This window comes from Coregonus lavaretus (genome assembly GCF_964263955.1).
Source record: "Coregonus lavaretus genome assembly, chromosome: 22".
In the NCBI taxonomy this organism is placed as follows: Eukaryota; Metazoa; Chordata; class Actinopteri; order Salmoniformes; family Salmonidae; genus Coregonus; species Coregonus lavaretus.
Window position 1 is genome coordinate 18,335,381 of NC_140009.1, and position 18,882 is coordinate 18,354,262.

Consider the following 18,882-nt stretch of genomic DNA (forward strand, 5'->3'; position numbering starts at 1 on the left):
ATAGCGAATAATCTAAAAGACAAACAGAAATAATTTTAATAATGCTATTGATGTTACAGCTAGGTTAGAGCTACGATTTATTTATCCATTTACACCTCTATGTATTTTTTGCATTAGGAATAAAAAGACACAGTGTGTGTGTGAGATATAGGCTTATGAATGTTGCGCAGTCTAACTCACTGTCTAATTTTTCAACGAACATATGCGTCTGCAATTATAAACTACACCTTTATGAAACTGATAATACATCTGCCAGATCAACATAATATGAACATGCTTAGTGTCATTATATCATAACGAAAAATATTGAAACAAATGATCGATCAAATTCAAAAACGAATTTGAAAAGAAAATAAATTGAATTAGGTCTAATCAAATATGCAAAATGAGCTTAATCGAATAAAGCACAAATATTTTGTATAAATAAAGGGTAAGAGCTAGCATCCATGCCTCTGGTAACGAAATACTACACCCCTTTATCCCTCTAAAATCTCAAAGCAATATTCTAAACGTAATAAAATGACCATTTTGTCCTTGGTCTTAGGCTACTGCAGAGAATTTGCGCCAGTGAGGGGGTCATAATTGTGTCATAGGATGCGTCTCTCTCTCTCTCTCTCTCTCTCTCTCTCTCTCTCTCTCTCTCTCTCTCTCTCTCTCTCTCGCTCTCTCTCTCTCTCTCTCTCTCTCTCTCTCTCTCACACAGACACACACACACACCCGCTTCAAAATCATGACGGGTTTTTGCCTGCTAAGCAAGTCATTGCATTGGCAGTCTACGAGGACACGTGCCCAGTCCCGCTGTGACACACAGATTCCATCGCTCGTGGTTTGCTCTTGGCACAGCTGCGCAACAGCTGAGTGCAACATCCGAATCAAAACGGACAACTTAATGGAGAGGTCACAAACAGAGACATTCGATCATATTCAGCAGTTTAGAAGAACCAACTTGACCAATTTGAATTAGGAGGATTTTTTTTGCATCATTACTTCTGAAGCCAAGAAAGTGCAGGAGGGATTTGAAAGTGCCATGTTTAATCAAGACCAACAGACGGGATTTTAAGGAGAGCCTGTGTGGATGTAACGGTTGGACAGCGGTTAAGAGCAAAGTCGAAACGTATTGGCAACTGGAATGGTTATCTTTCTCTCACAGCAGCAGCAACAGCCAAAATAGCTAATAACCACCTTGCATGTATTTATTCAAACATTTTCATATTTGATCCAATTGATATCTGAAGATTCACATTTATTTCACAACAATGGCTCACTTAATTCGACACAAGATCGGCAACAAGCTGACCAATGCGGCCAACACAGTATCCAATAAGTCTCAGGCCAAGGTAAGCGGAGTGTTCGCCAGGCTGGGCTTCCAGGCCGCTACGGATGAAGAGGGTCTGGGGTTCGTGGACTGCGATGACTTGGATTTTGAGTACAGGCAGGGGATGCAGATGGACATCATGCAGGGTGACGAGGAAGGGGGAGATATGGACGGAGGAGACGAGTTGATGGTGGGGGACAGCCACTACCAGAGAGATGGAACCGGCCCACCATCCTCCTCCTCCCTCAAGAACACTGGGGCGTGTAACGAGTTGGCATTAGAGGACAAACCCAAAATTACCTCTTGGGATGCGGGGTGGAACGTCACCAATGCCATTCAGGTAGAAATAATTTTAAGAAACACATTAACATATTGTCACTATGTCAATGTAGGCCTATTGTCAAGATAGCCTTGGAATATACGCCCATTCAGGGGACACCGATTTGCATCCTACAAAACAACTGAAACAGACCTTAAAACGACTTTAGAAATATTTTAATTGACATGTAAAAATATACTTTGAATAGGCATATTGTATGGTTTCATATTTCACAATCCTTCATTTAGAACAAATGTGTCCTAAATATTTTCATTTAATCAGAAGAGAATGTCAATTTAATTGTAAGCATGTATATAATAATTTGAGGTTTTAGAGGAAAATAGGGATTTATTCAAGATAGCCTATTTCTTATCAGCAAAAAACAGACCCCCGGTTTCCTCTCCGTCTGGAATGAATCACGGCTAAAATGGTTTGGATTAGCCTCAGGCACCATTAGGCCTACATCGTTATTCTTGATAATATTTCACAGTGGTCCTTTGTAGTTGGTAGAGCATGGAGCTTGTAACCCCAGGGTAGTGGGTTTGATTCCCGGGACCACCTATACGTAAAATGTATGCACGAATGACTGTAAGTCGATTTGGATGTAAGCGTCTGCTAAATCGTAAATGTTATTATTACAGTGGATTATACAAAATAAATACAGTCTTGATGAGGAAATATCTTAGAAATATTAGATTCTGAGCCTGGACGCTAGTCGGCTGACAGATGAATAGAGGCCTGCCTATGCTTTTCTCTCTCAACTCCAATCGTTATATTTGGGTTTTCACACGTGTATGATTATGCAAATGTAAATGTCGTTTGCTATTATTATGCAACTTTGAATATTATTCATTTATTGCATGTGTTGTGTGTGGTGTGTGTGTGTGTGTGTGGGGGGGGGGGGCACTTCGATAAGAACATTTCCATTACGACTCAACTGTGCTTGTGTATCCACAGGGGATGTTCGTCCTTGGGTTACCATACGCCATTCTTCACGGAGGATACCTCGGACTCTTTCTCATCATATTTGCCGCCGTTGTATGTTGTTACACCGGAAAGATTCTTATTGCGTGTCTGTATGAAGAGAATGAGGATGGAATTCTGGTGCGCGTGAGGGACTCCTACGTGGACATCGCCAACGCGTGCTGCCAGCCACGGTTCGCGTCTCTGGGCGGACATATCGTTAACGTTGCTCAGATCATTGAGTTGGTCATGACCTGTATCCTGTATGTGGTGGTCAGCGGCAACCTGATGGTCAACAGCTTCCCCAATCTGCCGGTCTCGCAGAAGGCCTGGTCTGTAGTCGCCACGGCTGCCCTCCTGCCTTGCGCGTTCCTCAAGAGCCTTAAGGCCGTGTCCAAGTTCAGCTTGCTCTGCACCATCGCGCACTTTGTCATCAACATCCTGGTGATAGCCTACTGCCTCTCCAGAGCCCGCGACTGGGCCTGGGACAAAGTCAAGTTCTATATCGATGTCAAGAAGTTCCCCATCTCCATCGGCATCATCGTCTTCAGCTACACGTCCCAGATCTTCCTGCCGTCGCTGGAGGGGAACATGCAGAGGCCAAAGGAGTTCCACTGCATGATGGACTGGACCCACATCGGAGCCTGCGTTCTGAAGGGCCTGTTCGCTCTGGTGGCCTACTTGACTTGGGCAGATGCCACCAAAGAGGTAATCACGGACAACCTTCCGTCCACCATCAGAGCGGTGGTCAACCTGCTCCTGGTGGCCAAGGCCTTGCTTTCGTATCCGCTGCCATTCTTCGCTGCTGTAGAGGTCCTGGAGAAGTCTTTTTTCCAGGATGGAGGGCGCGCTATTTTCCCTGACTGTTACGCGCCGGGAGGACGGATTAAGTCCTGGGGACTGGGCCTCCGGTGCCTCCTTGTGGTGTTCACGTTGATCATGGCCATCTTTGTCCCGCACTTCGCACTCCTCATGGGCCTCACCGGGAGTCTTACCGGCGCCGGGTTGTGCTTCCTTCTCCCGGCTCTCTTTCATCTAAAACTGATGTGGAGGAAACTCTTATGGCACCACGTGTTCTTCGACGTCGCCATATTCGTTATAGGGGGCATATGCAGCATTTCTGGGTTTATTCACTCAGTAGAGGGGCTCATTGAGGCATTCAAATATGGAGTCGAGGAATAAGAAAGTATAAATTCAACCTCTGTAGCCCATAGGTCATACTCTCATCGATCATTGGCGCGTAATGACAGACTGATTGACAGCGCAAAAGGGAGACTGTGTAACTGTGTACTTAGTTTTTTGCCTTCGTGATAATGTGCAATAACAGATTTTACAGTCATAGTGTACAGTATTTAGTAATGAAATGTTATGTTAATTAGGAGTGGGCAATTCAGTGTCCTTGGGAAATAGATCGTCTCTGAAGCGTTGAATATGATGCATGGTCTGATCAGGCAATGTCAGGCATGTGAAAATTAGCTGTGTATAAGGCCTAACTTAGTGTGTGGGTGTCTTGATATCTGCATTGAGAATTGGTTTCTTTATGAAGATTTTTTTTTTAACTACGGAAGTGAGTGTTTTATTATCGAGCTGCTATAGAGTTAGATAATCTCATGCAGGTTCTGTCGACATAACAGAGAAAACACGCTCAGGGCACCCACGTTGGATGGTGCTATAGGATAAACATATAAGGAAATCATATATAGTGGTTTAATCAGAACATTTCGATTCGTTTTCAACCGTACTCCTTGTCGACACATTTGGTTTTTGGTGTTTCAAGTGTAATTATGGATGAAGTGAATTATTGCAGTGCAAGCAAGTGGCTCCTATGTGTTTATATGAAACGATCTGTCTTCTGTATAGTCTCCCTACCTGTTGAACGTGTTAATTGTGCTTTCATGGAATTAATCATGACTTGTAAGAAACGAGTATGTGTTGAATTAATAGATAAATAAATCGAATATTTTATGCATTATGTTCATGTCATTGTACAAGGATTAAATGTCTATCTGGAATTTGTGCATGCTCATGTATGTGCGAAAAAATAATATATGGGTGAATAAAATCGAGGTTTTTATGGATGAATATAGTCAGTGTTTGTTTGGGGGTCTTTCAGTAAAATGGAAGCAGAAATCTGGATTAGGAATGCGGATTTGGTGTGCAGTATTATGCAAATTATCATAGAGTTACTCACCTCACCTGCACATGCGCATTGTCTGCCTATACATTTAGACTCCACATACAGTTGAAGTCGGAAGTTTACATACACTTAGGTTGGAGTCATTTCTTGTTAACAAACTATAGTTTTGGCAAGTCGGTTAGGACATCTACTTTGTGCATAACACAAGTAATTTTTCTAACAATTGTTTACAGACATTATTTCTTAAAGCTTGGTCGCAAATGGGTCTTCCAAATGAACAATGACCCCAAGCATACTTCCAAAGTTGTGGCAAAATGGCTTAAGGACAACAAAGTAAAGGTATTGGAGTGGCCATCACAAAGCTCTGACCTCAATCCTATAGAACATTTGTGGGCAGAACTGAAAAAGCGTGTGCGAGCAAGGAGGCCTACAAACCTGACTCAGTTACACCAGCTCTGTCAGGAGGAATGGGCCAAAATTCACCCAACTTATTGTGGGAAGCTTGTGGAAGGCTACCCGAAACGTTTGACCCAAGTTAAACAATTGAAAGGCAATGCTACCAAATACTAATTGAGTGTATGTAAACTTCTGACCCACTGGGAATGTGATGAAATAAATAAAAGCTGAAATAAATCATTCTCTCTACTATTATTCTGACATTTCACATTCTTAAAATAAGGTGGTGATCGTAACTGACCTAAGACAGGGAATTTTTACCAGGATTAAATGTCAGGAATTGTGAAAAACTGAGTTTGAATGTATTTGGCTAAGGTGTATGTAAACTTCCGACTTCAACTGCATGGTCTAATTTCCAATGAACTTAATTATTTTATAGCCCAAGAGACATATGAGCACTGTCAAAATAAAGGTACAAACAATATACAGTATATATTTACAGTACCAGTCAAAAGTTTGGACACACCTACTCATTCAAGGGTTTTTCTTTATTCAAGGCACACTTAACCAGCATGGCTACCACAGCATTCTGCAGTGATACACCATCCCATCTGTTTTGGGCTTAGTGGGACTATCATTTGTTTTTCAACAGGACAATGACCCAACACACCTCCAGGCTGTGTAAGGGCTATTTTACCAAGAAGGAGAGTGATGGAGTGCTGCATCAGATGACCTGGCTACTCAGTGTATATAACAATACAAACTTAACAATATCACAACACAAACATAATTAATACTTCTTTAAATTACGCCATAACATTATTCTGCACCCCCTCTTTCAGTTCCTGATTCCCAAGTTACAGTAAATAACAATCCTTCTCAGAATGAAGAATATGGATCCCACAGGTTGCTTGTTAAAGTGGACTTCTGATGCTCTCATAAGGGGCCAGCAGTGGATACTCAAGGAGTCATCCCAAGGAGTCATCAGCATACATAAAAAAACAATAAAACGACAATAAGTTAAAGACCACTCATATTTCAGGTTTTGTTGGTCGGGAGCCCGTCCATGGGCCTCTTGACCAAATGTTGGTCGAAGCCTCTGGACATCAGGGACTGTCGAGAAAAAGAGTTTAAAAAAAAATACAAAATAAAATAAACAAATAAAAGTGTATTCTTTATTCTTTGTAGGCCTAATAAATATTACAATTTAGACACTGGGTTGATGCACTATTATTCTGTTCAGTTGTTATTTGAATAAATATCTGCTACTGTATCTAGACTGGAGTGTGCTAGCTCACACCAAGATGCAGGAAAACAAAGAGCAGAGGCCTTATTTCATGGTACATTTATTTGCTATGAGCCTTATCCTGATTCTACTAAGCACTGCTATTGAAAAGTGGAGATTATAAAGCAGACCAAAAGAAAAATATAACAGTCATCAGACTGGTTTCCTGTTTTTCACACTCTACTTAGCAACCGTATATCTCACTACCACTCACCAAAGGGGATAGGTGTTCAGCAGTTTCACTTTACAATGAAACAGGAAGCTAATAGCCTATATATAAATATCACATGATTTGAGCACAGTCCCAAATCAGAACTACAGCCATTCTATCTACACTAGAGCTAGCAATCAACCTAGGTAAATTCTTCATTTTATGTTACATGCATAAATCTATAGTCTCTGTATGTATGTATCTCTTATGCAAATAATGTTAACAAAATGCTCTTTATTTGCTGATTTGCTGGATATAGTTTAAAAAAAAGAGTTGTTTATGGTATTTTATGAAAGCAGTAGTATTTCAGAGGAACAATACTGTATATCTCTCCAAAAGGGCTTTAAGCATGTTATCACTCCTAATACTGCTGCTGAATCTTACCAATCATGCCTTTGGAGAAAATCCTGCAATAAAGGCCATATTGACAAATAAAGGACTTCAATATGGTAAGAAAATGCTATTTCCTCAATTATTTTGAGTTAAAATACCAAACCAGAGAAAGTGCATTACAACAACTACTTTATTCTTGTATCCTCCAGGGTCACACATTGGGGCTGATTGGATGCAGGAGAAGATATGGAGTATGATCATACCAGATATCAGCGGTGGTGTTGACATTGGTATAGGAACAGTGCACTACGTCCTTGACGGGTACATGTTGTGGTTTTCATTTATGAAATTAAAGTAAACCATTACTGTTTATAATCTCAGAATAACGTTTAACTTAATCATCATTAGTCAAAGAACCTGCTACAGACATTTTGTGCTTTGTGCTTTGGTGGCAAAGTACCAAGAATGAGTTTGGGTCTAATATTTTGTCATAGTCTCCGAAGATGTTCTATCATTTAAAACAGTGCTATTGACACACTGCACAACATTTACATTTTTCTGTCTCCATCATCCTTCTCTCTAGAATCTCAGTGTCTGGGTGTGATGTTCCAGAGCCTTCAGTGGAGTTCTATGAGGGCGTGGGACTCAAGACTGGGATCAGTGGCTTCAGCATTTCAATGAAGGGCAATTGGCACACACGTTTTGGCATCATGTGAGTGACAGTGATCAGTTTCTGTTGTCTGATTGGTGCCTGTTTTTCTATTTTCCCATTTTTGTAAACGTTCCATGCTATTGGATTATGAGGCTCAGGTACAGTATTGATGTCTGTCTCCTGAAAAGGGAGAATCTTTGTTAAATGTACTGGTAACACAACTACTGGTAACACAACTACTGGTAACACAAGGTAACACAACTACTGGTAACAAAACTACTGATGACAGTATAAGAGGAACTGATACACTAACTCTGTACAGAGAAGAACCTTCGAGGTTAAACATATTCTATCTGGGACCAGTCAGATAAGAATGAATAGTTCTCTCAACGGCTCTTCCTGTTTTCACATCAGAATCTTTGAGCTTTGAGGCCTGCGCCTTTTGTAATGAGTTCAAAACTAATCGAATTTCTAATAATATGATGTCTTGTCCCACTCCCTGTGTGTTTGCAGAAGCGATGGTGGCTCATTTGACCTGGCAGTGTTCAATGTGGACGTGACCTCTGTGGTGCAGTTAGGGAGTGATTACAGTGGACACATTTCTATCTCCAGTGAAAACTGTGATGCCAGGATAAGCAAAGCATCAATCACTTTCCATGGAGGAGCCAGGTATGTTTCAAAAAATGTATTTAGAGAGAGGGGGAGAGAGAAAGAGATGTATGATCATTATAATTTGGTAACCATTTTGTTAACAGTTTTATCTTCCAGCCATTTGTGACCCTTTTCAAAGATCAGATGACTGCTCTAATTGAGGAAAAAGTGAGTAAATCGATTCACCTCATGATTTGTATTCCTTATATCAGTAAATGTTCAAATTATGTGTTTTCTTTTCAAACTGACTGCATGACCATATGCTGTATATCACTGCACCCAGATCTGCCCAATGGTTGAAGAGCATGTTACAGATTTGGATCAACATCTAGCAGAAATGCAAGGTATTGCAGTAGGGAGGACAAAGAAAAAAAATAGGCTACACAAATATTCTTCCTACCAGTATTGTGGTGCTCATGGGATTTTTTTTTTCACTACAGTGTCCTTCAAGGTCAATTCTGCTCTGGTTTTGGACATCCCCCTCACTAACCCACCCCTCGTTGAATCTATTGGCCTTGGTCTGGATTTGAAGGTAGCTTTACCTGATGTGAATAGACACAACATAACCCAATATTATTGTGTTTCATGAAGAAGAAAGGGTGGGGACTGGGGGTATCATACTTTGAACTCAGGATCCTTGCTCAGAGTTACTGATTTCTGTGTTCCAGGGTGAGTTCTACAGTGTTCAGAGTCACACAGATCCTCCTTTTAAGGCCGAGCATTTTGATCTGCCAAAGGATGATGGCCACATGCTCTCCCTGGGCCTGTCTGAATTCACTGTCAACTCTGCCTCCTACGGTTACTTCTCCGCTGGACTCCTGCAGGCCAAAATTAACGACAGCATGGTGTGTGTTTAGGCATGTGTGTGTGTGTGGTGTGTGTGTGTTTTTGGTTTTACTATCCTTGTGGGGACCAGAAGTCCTCACAAGGATAGTAAAACAAGGAAAAGGTTTAGGAGTTAGGTTTAGGGTTAGGGTTAGGGTTACAATTAGGGTTAGGTTTAGAATTAGGGTTAGGGTTAGGGTTAGGGTTAGGTTAAGGGTTAGGGGTTAGGGAAAATAGGATCTTTCATGGGAATCAATTGTTTGGTCCCCACAAGGATAGTAAAACAAATATGTGTGTGTGTGTGTGTTCATGCCTCTGTCTGTCTGTCTGTCTGTTTTTCTGTCAACTACAGTCATTTCACTCCTTTTAATCTAAGTATGCAAACTGTTGAGTTACCTCCGTAGTTAATAACCCTTCTCCTTACTTCCTCTATTAATCTCAGATCCCCAAGACTTCTCCTTTCCGCCTCAACACAACCTCCTTCGGGCCTCTCATCCCTCAGGTAACACCGAGAAAATCCTTGGCCGTAGCCAACAGGAACATACATTCAGTGGCCATTTAGTACCGGGTCAGACCCCCCTTTGCCTCCAGAACAGCCTGAATTCTTTGGGGAATGGATTCTACAAGGTGTCAGAAACATTCCACAGGGATGTTGGTCCATGCTGACGCAATGGCATCACACAGTTGCTGCAGATTGGACGGCAATACATTCCTGCTACAAACATCCCATTCCATCTCATCCCAAAGATGCTTTATTGGGTTTGGCGAGCAACAATGTTCAGATACGCTGTGGTGTTCAATCGTTGCTCAGTTGGTATCAAGGGACCTAACGTGTGCCAGAAAAACATTCCCCACACCAGTAACTACCGTCACCAGCCTGTACTGTTGACACCAGGCAGGATGGGTCAATGGACTCATGCTACTTATGCCAAATCCTGACTCTGCCATCAGCATGACGCAACAGGAACCGGGATTTGTCGGACCAGGCAATGTTTTTCCACTCTTCAACTGTCCAGTGTCGGTGATCGCGTGCCCACTGGAGCCGCTTCTTCTTGTTTTTAGCTGATAGGAGTGGAACCCTGTGTGGTCATAAGGCGGCAGGTAGCTTAGTGGTTAAGAGCGTTGTGCCAGTAACCGAAAGGTCGCTGGTTCTAATCCCTGAGCCGACTAGGTGAAATATCTGTCGATGTGCCCTTGAGCAAGGCACCTAACCCTAATTGCTCCAGTAAGTCGCTCTGGATAAGAGTGTCTGCTAAATGACTAAAATGTAAATGTAAATGTCATCTGATTCAATATCCCATCCGTGACAAGGATCGACGAATTGTGCGTTCCGAGATGCCGCTCTGCACACCACTGTTGAATTGCACCGTTATTTGTCTGTTTGTGGCCCACCTGTTAGCTTGCACGATTCTTGCCATTCTCCTTCGACCTCTCTCATCAATGAGCTGTTTTCACCCACAGGACTGCCGCTAACTGGATGGTTTTTGTTTGTCGCACTGTCGTGCATTAAAAAAGTTTCTAAAATACTGGATCTGACACGCCTGGCACCGACGATCATAGCACGCTCAAAGTCGCTTAGGTCACTAGTTTTGCCCATTCTAAAGTTCAATCGAACAGTAACTGAATGCCTCAATGCCTGTCTGCCTGCTTTATATAGCAAGCCACGGCCACGTGAATCACTGTCTGTAGGAGCTATCCATTTTCGTGAACCTAATAAACTGGCCACTGAGTGTGCATGGACTGTGTAGTTTGGGACGCAGTGCCCTTGAACAAAAGCTTTCTAAATGCACCATTTAATTCCCCCCAGCTTCCCAAGCTCTTCCCCAACATGCTGATGGAACTGCAGGTGTATGCCAGGGACGTTCCAATGTTTTCCTTCCAGGCTGATAAGGTGACACAGGAATTTCCAGGTGCCATTAAGGCCTTTGCCATCCAGCCAAATGCTTCACGGACTCCACTGTTCAATCTCAATGTTGTGAGTTTGCTTTTTTGGTTCAGGGTTCATGTAAATCCTTTTCAGTTAAATGTGATTATGTACTTTCAGAACGCATTCTGTGCAGTGGACTAATCTTCCATTAATTCCAATACATTTTTCTTCTCTTCCAGGACTCAATTTTTCGTGGGATGATACGCATTTCAGAAGAGAAACTCCAAGGCTTGATGAAACTAAACAAGTAAGATGAGTTTCAGTTCCACTTGAATTAAATAAATACATTTGATTTGTACATTAATTGAGTAATACAACTCTCCATTTGCTAGTTTTACCCTGACACTGGCATCAAGTGAAGTGGGAACATTCCAGGTATGATGCAAAGACACTGCATTACATTTATAATGATGTGGTGCACTGCTTAACCTCAGTACACTGTGGGCCAGTTTCTCCATTAGGCCTGCTTGTTAGTCCAGGACTAAGCTTAATCTGTATCCGGGAAACCGGCCCTGTATGGCTAAATAAAGAGATACCAAATGTTGACAACGATCACTATTTTGCAGACTGCAGCCCTGGAAAAAATTGTGAAAATGGGGGTGGAGGTTTCAGTGTTAGCTAAACTGAACGGTAAGTTCTGAAATGTATGCAGGAAAAAGAGCACACAATCCTAGAGTAGTACTACAGTAGGCCTATTCATATTCAAATTGACCATATACACATTGTCAAACCACACTTCATCATGACATTTCCTTAACCTACAAAACCATTGTGTGTAAGCCTAATGACTGGCCTGCTGAAATAGTTACCCTAAACTACTGCCGTTTGTTTGTTGCAGCCAAACTGGAGGAGGGCATTGCTTTACCCACCATGCACCACATCCATCTGGTTAACCCTGTGCTGAAGATCCAGCAGGTCTGATACCATCTATTATTTTAATGTGTTACTTGTATTTATTTTTTTGCTTTAGTTTATTTAGTAAATATTTTCTTAACTCTTTTTTTTTCTTAAAACTGCATTGTTGGCTTGTAAGTACGCATTTCACGGTAAAGTCTGCACCTGTTGTATTCGGCGCATGTGACAAATAAAATTTGATTTGATCTATTAGTGTAGCTTTTAAACCAGCCTCAATTAGTGTAGGCTGGGAAATCTGTAAATATATTTAATTTGCCAGTTGTGGCTACTTTATTTTGAGTATGTGAGTGTGTGTCAAATCAAATCAAATGTTATTTGTCACATGGGCTGAATACAACTTGTGTAGACTTTACCGTAAAATGCTTGCTTACGAGCCCTTCCCAACGATGCAGAGTTTAAAAATAATAATACAAATAAAATAGTAACACAAGAGGAATAAAATAAAATACACAAGAATGGAGCTATTACAGAGAGTACCACTACCAGATCAATGTGCAGAGGTGCGAGGTATTTGAGGTAGATATGTACATGAAGGCATGGTAAAATGACTAGGCATCAGGATAGATAATAATAAGAGTAAAATAAAGAACAGAGTAGCAGCAGCAAATTATGAGTGTAAAAGTGTGTGTGTATGTCTGTGTAATGTGTATGTATGTGTGTGTGTTATGTGTGTGTGTGTGAATGTGTGTGGGTTTTGTGTGGGAGTGTCAATGTAGTGTGTGTGAGTGAGTGTATATACAGTATAGTATGTATATATAGTCTAGTGAGTGTGCGTAGGGTCAGTGCAGATAGGGTCAGTGCAGATAGTTTGGGTACCATTAATGAACTATTTAGCAGTGTGCATGTGTATCTTTACTTTCACCAAAGTGGTTCTGGCAGATACTGGCAGTATTTTGGGTTCATTCAAATGTTTCTTTCTCCCACAGGGATTTGTGTCCATTGCATCAGACCTTGACGTTAAATCTGCAGAGAGAGAGAGCATTTCTGAAGGGATTTACCCTTACCAACTCTAGGTGGTGCTGCTAATATCATTCATTACTATCCCAGAAAAAAATTATACATTACTAATTTCTTAATGTAGAACTGCAAGTAGCTACACATTAACCACTGCCTAATCCATGGTTAAATTTTAGCACTGAAAACACCAGCCGATTCATATAGATGTGTTAAGATTTAGAAACATATTATTCAAGAGAGAATTTTCAGCTTTGCCTTGTTTTCAGTGAACCAATTATCATAGGTATCAGATGAAATGTACTGCTTCTACTGAAATTTAATTTGAGCATTGCCCCATTTTGGCAATGGATAACTCACTGATTAAAGAAACAAGACCGCTTGTACTGTAACACCGCTAAAAACAACTGATTGCAGCTCACAATAAACCTGATAAAGCTGTGTGATGCAATAAAATGAAACACCACATGAATACACCAATAAATTGTTTTACAAAAAGTTTATTTCTGTTTTCTTGAAAAGTGTTAGCTATGGCTATGGCAAGGTTAAAACAAGGCTACAGTAAACATGTAGTCCCCCACACAGTGCTTAATTTGAGCCGGAACAGGATCCGGAACCTCTTAGATTTGACTTTGTTCGTTCCAGCACCTATTTACCCGGATCCAGTACCTCTCGCGGCATGATTTATTAATTGTTTAATTGTTCGCACTGTAAACATTCTAATAAAAGCTATGAGCGTTAAATCAAGTTGCCTCCTCGTTATTTCTCCCACCCCCCAGAAAGACCATAATGTAAAAGCGCAGTACTCCTTCTGTGGTCATCCTATCCTGCCACACTGATTCCAGACCTGCTCTTATTTGTACAGAGGTTATTGGGAGGGCCGGTGTGGCAACTGATCTTGACACAGGTCTTGGTAGTGGTGGTCAACTAGTGAAGTGGTCCCTACGTAATCATCTCATGTAGCCTAGGCTAGTTGTCCCGCTACTGAATTTGAAATGTGGGAAAGACAAATAAAAAATGGATAAGAAAAAGTAATCGAGTTTGATGACAAGAATCCAGAGAAAGCTGGTGAATCGAACCCAGAATGAGCCAGAGAACTGTGAGTGCCGGAGGAGAAGAGTGAGGGGCAAACTGTTCCTGATGGCTATGCCTTAGCTAGCAGCGCTGCTAATCCCACTAGTAGGCCTACTAGCGAGTCAGACTCAGCGGGAGAGAGACGGGAAGGGGCAGTGCATCCACCGATGAAGTGCTCAGAGCAGGTGCAATTTGCAGTTCAAGAACAAGCAAACGTATAACCCCTGGCTTTTCATGCAGAATTCACAGCTGGGCTGTACAACATGCAAAAAGATAGGGAGCTTGGGTCTAGAAACGACTGGAGGGATTAACCTATCTAGCAAAAGTGTGGGAATGTACAGTAACATCCTCTGCCTCTGCCATATAAAAAAAGTGTGAGTCCTTAGTGTAGAATTTCCATGACAGGGCTTATAAATTAATTATGTACCCATTGATTGTTTAAGGATATAACTTATAAATGCCTCATGAGCTTAGTTAAACTGTCATACCGCATCATAACCAAAAATAAACACGTTTTAATCGTTTGTCAACAAAATAAATGTAAACAAACACTATATAGCCTCAAAACTATAATGTTGATATCATGGATGGTCAGTCCTTGCATCCATAGCTTTGTCTATGAATTTGAGAGTGTTTACAATTCTCCAGCATTTACATTTTAGTCATTTAGCAGACGCTCTTATCCAGAGCGACTTACAGGAGCAATTAGGGTTAAGTGCCTTGCTTAAGGGCATGTCGACAGATTTTTCACCTAGTCGGCTCGGGGATTAGAATCAGCGACCTTTCGGTTACTGGCACAACGCTCTTACCCACTAAGCTACCTGCCGCCATCCTTCAGCTTTTTACCGAAACAGGGGTGGGGAAAACACTGTTATTGTTTCTACTGCTGATTGCCACTTTAAAAATCAAGTTTGCATTCTTACATCACTTCACAAATAAAACAGACCCACAAACAAGCATAAAAATATATTCTTTTATCTTCTCAGTAAGTGAACTGTTCCATGAAAATGATGATAGCCTGTTTAAGGTTGGTAAGTACATGGCTTGGATAGGCAACATAGAATGCTGTAAATGGAATCTTCAAGTGCCAGAGTAAACGTGTTAGACAGCTGACTATAGAGTAACAATAGAAAATGACAGCAGGAGGAGAATAAATAGAAACCTGATGACCTATAGGCACGGTGTGATTGAAAACGTTAGACTACAAATCCCATGAGCCCCAAATGCAACTCGGCTCCACCCTGTTTAATGTCATCAGCTTCACTCTGTGTACCCAACAGCTTGTACCCTGCTTGTACGGACAGTCCGCTGTGGGAAGCGTGCGTTCTTGTGACAGAAGATGAGTGGGCCAATACAGGAGGTGGCTGTGCTGGCAGATAAGGTGGGTCTCCCCTTTCAGGGGAAATGTCTGAGGTCCACTGAGATGGGGGATGATCATTTCTCTGTGACTGCTGCTGCCATGGGGATGCGGATTGTGGCCTGTGCAGTCGCTGCCAGCTCCTCGATCTCTGTGTTTAACCGCCTGATGACCCACTCCATCGCCTCTCGTCCCTGAACACAACAAAACACACAGGGGAAAGTTAGGGGCTGAACATTTCCACTCATAAATATTTAATCCAGGCTGCAGGTGTGAAGGGAGAGGTCTTACTTTGCCTGCATTTGCTGAGATGGTTTTGGCCATGAGCCCCTCCAGGTAACTGCTCAGACTAATTCCTTTTACAGAGATCAGTGCCTCTTGTGTCAGTATGGTCCTAAACATAAGGATAAACAGAAAAACAAACAGTTTAGCTGTGAAACTCAAACCTATTTATCAATTTTCCTGTATATAATCTTTAACTCAAACCATCAACAAATCACATACTTTTCGGGATCCTGCGGATGCGGCCTGTATGTTAACTTCTCGTCCACAGATACTATATTAGTACATGAAATCTGAAAGCAGAGGAAAGTGCATCAACGTTAGCCAACAGGGCTAAAAGGTGGAGTTATCTATAGTATCCACAAATGCACATCCGACAACAGGGGTGAACTCACATTTGTAGATTGTAGCTCAAAGATCTTTTCCTTGGGGTCTACCACCGAATGTTCCTGGATGTATGTGTTTGTTCGTGTTATACCAATGAGCTGGGAGAAAAGACAATGACATCATCACTGTCAGTGATATATGTTTGACATCACTGACAAAATAATACATCCTCAGATCTGTTGACTCATAAAAGCTTCAAGGTTTGAGAAATATTTACCAAACAACTTCATGCAGTCTTGATTACACAACACCAGTCTGAACCTTCTAGCTGAGACAGCCTTCAGTAAAGGTCTAGCAGAGCCGAGGTCATGGCAGCGCTCAATCATTTAACTACCACAGAGCTGTAGATAGCCAACTGTTCTGAGCATTACCCACTTCACTAGAACAAGCATCATTCAAAATGTAGCCTAGTCTAACCGCAAGCCTACACATACTAACTTGGCCTCTGAACTAAACAGCTGCTGTGATTGAATATGTCAACATTTGTACAGTCAACTTCTGATTAATGCAATGGCTTTGGATTATTGTGGGTGCAGCAACCCAAATTACATCGATATCTACAGCAGTTAAAAGACAATGTATCTGCATTGGGACTGGTGACCTGAAATTTACTCATCAGGAGAATCATATTAGTGGCAACATTGGAGACAGGGATCCACTGTGCTGGGGACTTACAGTCTTGGCCAAGGAGGGCAGTCCCCACTCTGTGCTGAGCAGTCTGTTGCTGCATAGCCGACCCTGTGTGTCCACGTGTCTGTTCAACACGTCCACCCCTACCACGCCTGGGTTCATGGGGTTGGGGTACTTCTGCATTGCCGCCTTGGTCACTGTCTCCCACGGGTGGCTGTGGGGGGACAACACAGGAAATCAATATTACTGTAATAATACAGTATCATAATGTGTGCATTTCATAATGTTACCATGTATGCATCCAAATGAATACATTTGAAAACCTGTCCTGACATTATTGTACTGTGTGATGTGGATTGGGTTAAGAAACATGCATTATGGGTTCAGTAAGACAAGTAAGAGTTCTTGATTTGACCTTGACAATGTTTCTTTTTTTACTTTACAATAAAGTTGTTTACAATCCATATTCATGATGTGTGTTGTAAACGGAGGCATTTCCTCACTCAATTAATTCCCCAAAGAGCATTAAGCCCTGAATATATAGTGACATAACAACCATGTTTCCACCATTGACTGAGCCTCCAGCATAGCTAGTTGGAATAGAAATACATGTATTCCAGTCTCAGAGAGTGCATGCCTGGTGCGGCACGGGACATCATCAAAAGGACATTGAGCTCAAATTCGATTAATACATGAATTCACATGACCTTAAACAAGTAACTGTTAGCTAAAATCAAAGCACCGGAATCCCGTGACATTCTGCTGGAAACTTCGGGCTAACAGTTAGCTACTTGTAATGTGGCTAACTAATGTAATATCAGTAATGTGGCCAACTAATGTAATGTCAAAGATACTGTAATGTGGCTAGCTAGCTTGCAGTCACATACTGTACCGTCTTTGTTGCATCGTTAGCTAGCTAGCTATAATTATTTGTCTGGTTTAGTAATGGTAAATAGGAAGTTTTATGTGTTGGCTAGCCAAAATAGATGGCTAACGTTAGCTGTTTGCTACCTAAAACCCATTAACTTGTACCAGAAGCTAGTTGGCTAAAGTCAAAGAGCTAACGCGCACTAACTGGCTGGTTGCTAACCTAGCTACAAACTTCAATAAGATAGCTAATTTCAAGGTATTTCAATTTTTAAAAAAATTCAACATTGTGAAAATTAATAAATTACTCACTTGAATATGTGTTCTGAGGTCCAGATCTTCATGTTTTAGACCGTTTTGTCGGAGCTTGGGCGCCGGTGACTTAAGAAAGCGTGACAGCAGCTATAGAGGAAACGATGTTGCCAACTTGCCCTACTAGTGGTGCTCCATCTGGTGGCGACCAGAAGTATGTCATCCGACCCTCCCTGGTCCTTCATAGTAAAAAATGACCGAATAACATGCATTGAAATGTCTGTAATTTTCCGGACGCGTATTTCAGAGGAGAGTGCACCTTATTTCGAACAGAGCCAAATGTAGCATAAATAAGAACTCAAATCCGCTTAGCTACATAATGTGAAAAAGCTGTTTGTACCAGATTTCAGATTCTGTCGATCACAAAGCGCAGACTGAAAGTCCCGCCCCAGGAAGCGTGTCAACCCTAGCGACGTCATTTCTCGCCTCTTCCTCTCTGTCATTATACAGTACACATATCCGAGTTGTCCTTGAGCGGAACATCACTGGCAAAATGGTTGCATACTGGAGACAAGCGGGCCTTAGGTAAATGTATTCTATATTTAACAATGTCACATTTTGTGTGTATTCTGATTGTAAGGTAAGGCACTTAAATGATGTAGCTACTAAATTGCATATTTGCTTGAGAGCTCTGGTGCGATTGATATCCAGCTAGCTAGCCGAAATGATAAGACGTTCAACGAACTTGAAGAGCTAGCTAAAGTAGCGTGTTTCCCATGAGAACCGCGGCACATTGAAGCATATGATTGGTCTAGTTTTGTAAGCGATCAAGGGGAACTCACAACTCATAAACATCCTATGTAGAGTAAGATGATGGCAAGGATCTTCCACTAGTAGGCATAAACTACCTGAATATTGATATTCATTCGATTTTCTTAAAGGTTGGGTGATTTTGAGAAAGTAATTGTTATAGCAAGAACATTTTCAAATACCCAGCACTCGGGAAACAGATCAGGGGTGGCCAACCTTCCTGGAGCGCAAGCAGGATTTTCTTTCAGTCCTATTTAAAAGGGATTGTTCACCCAAATTACAAAATACAAAATGTTTGTGTCCTTACCTTAAAAGCAGTCTATCGACAAGGATACTGTAA

The 18,882-nt window shown here is 41.6% G+C and overlaps 3 protein-coding genes across 3 annotated transcripts; 2 read left to right on the forward strand and 1 right to left on the reverse strand.

Moving 5' to 3' along the window:
- Nucleotides 1-1,256: 1,256 nt before the first annotated feature.
- Nucleotides 1,257-3,779, forward strand: LOC311150115 (vesicular inhibitory amino acid transporter-like; the record flags this gene model as incomplete). The annotated part of the gene is made up of 2 exons (XM_084187405.1): nucleotides 1,257-1,655; nucleotides 2,592-3,779. The coding sequence occupies 2 exons, from the start codon at nucleotides 1,257-1,259 to the stop codon at nucleotides 3,777-3,779; spliced, it is 1,587 nt and encodes a 528-aa protein (XP_084043531.1).
- A 2,943-nt stretch (nucleotides 3,780-6,722) lies between these two features.
- On the forward strand, nucleotides 6,723-13,630 carry bpifcl (BPI fold containing family C, like). Its single transcript, XM_084187408.1, has 16 exons — nucleotides 6,723-6,772; nucleotides 6,966-7,075; nucleotides 7,169-7,280; nucleotides 7,543-7,671; nucleotides 8,125-8,280; nucleotides 8,367-8,430; nucleotides 8,546-8,606; nucleotides 8,703-8,794; nucleotides 8,931-9,107; nucleotides 9,530-9,589; nucleotides 10,895-11,062; nucleotides 11,194-11,261; nucleotides 11,347-11,389; nucleotides 11,581-11,644; nucleotides 11,853-11,929; nucleotides 12,856-13,630. The coding sequence occupies exons 2-16, from the start codon at nucleotides 6,976-6,978 to the stop codon at nucleotides 12,940-12,942; spliced, it is 1,458 nt and encodes a 485-aa protein (XP_084043534.1). The 5' UTR covers nucleotides 6,723-6,772; nucleotides 6,966-6,975; the 3' UTR covers nucleotides 12,943-13,630.
- Nucleotides 13,631-14,916: 1,286 nt separating this feature from the next.
- Nucleotides 14,917-18,177, reverse strand: LOC311150131 (PRELI domain containing protein 3B-like). The gene is made up of 6 exons (XM_084187429.1): nucleotides 17,793-18,177; nucleotides 16,659-16,827; nucleotides 15,992-16,081; nucleotides 15,819-15,889; nucleotides 15,606-15,708; nucleotides 14,917-15,508 (listed from the first exon to the last, which is right to left on the reverse strand). Exons 1-6 carry the CDS (start codon nucleotides 17,822-17,824, stop codon nucleotides 15,392-15,394), a joined length of 582 nt encoding a protein of 193 aa, XP_084043555.1. The 5' UTR covers nucleotides 17,825-18,177; the 3' UTR covers nucleotides 14,917-15,391.
- Nucleotides 18,178-18,882: the final 705 nt, after the last annotated feature.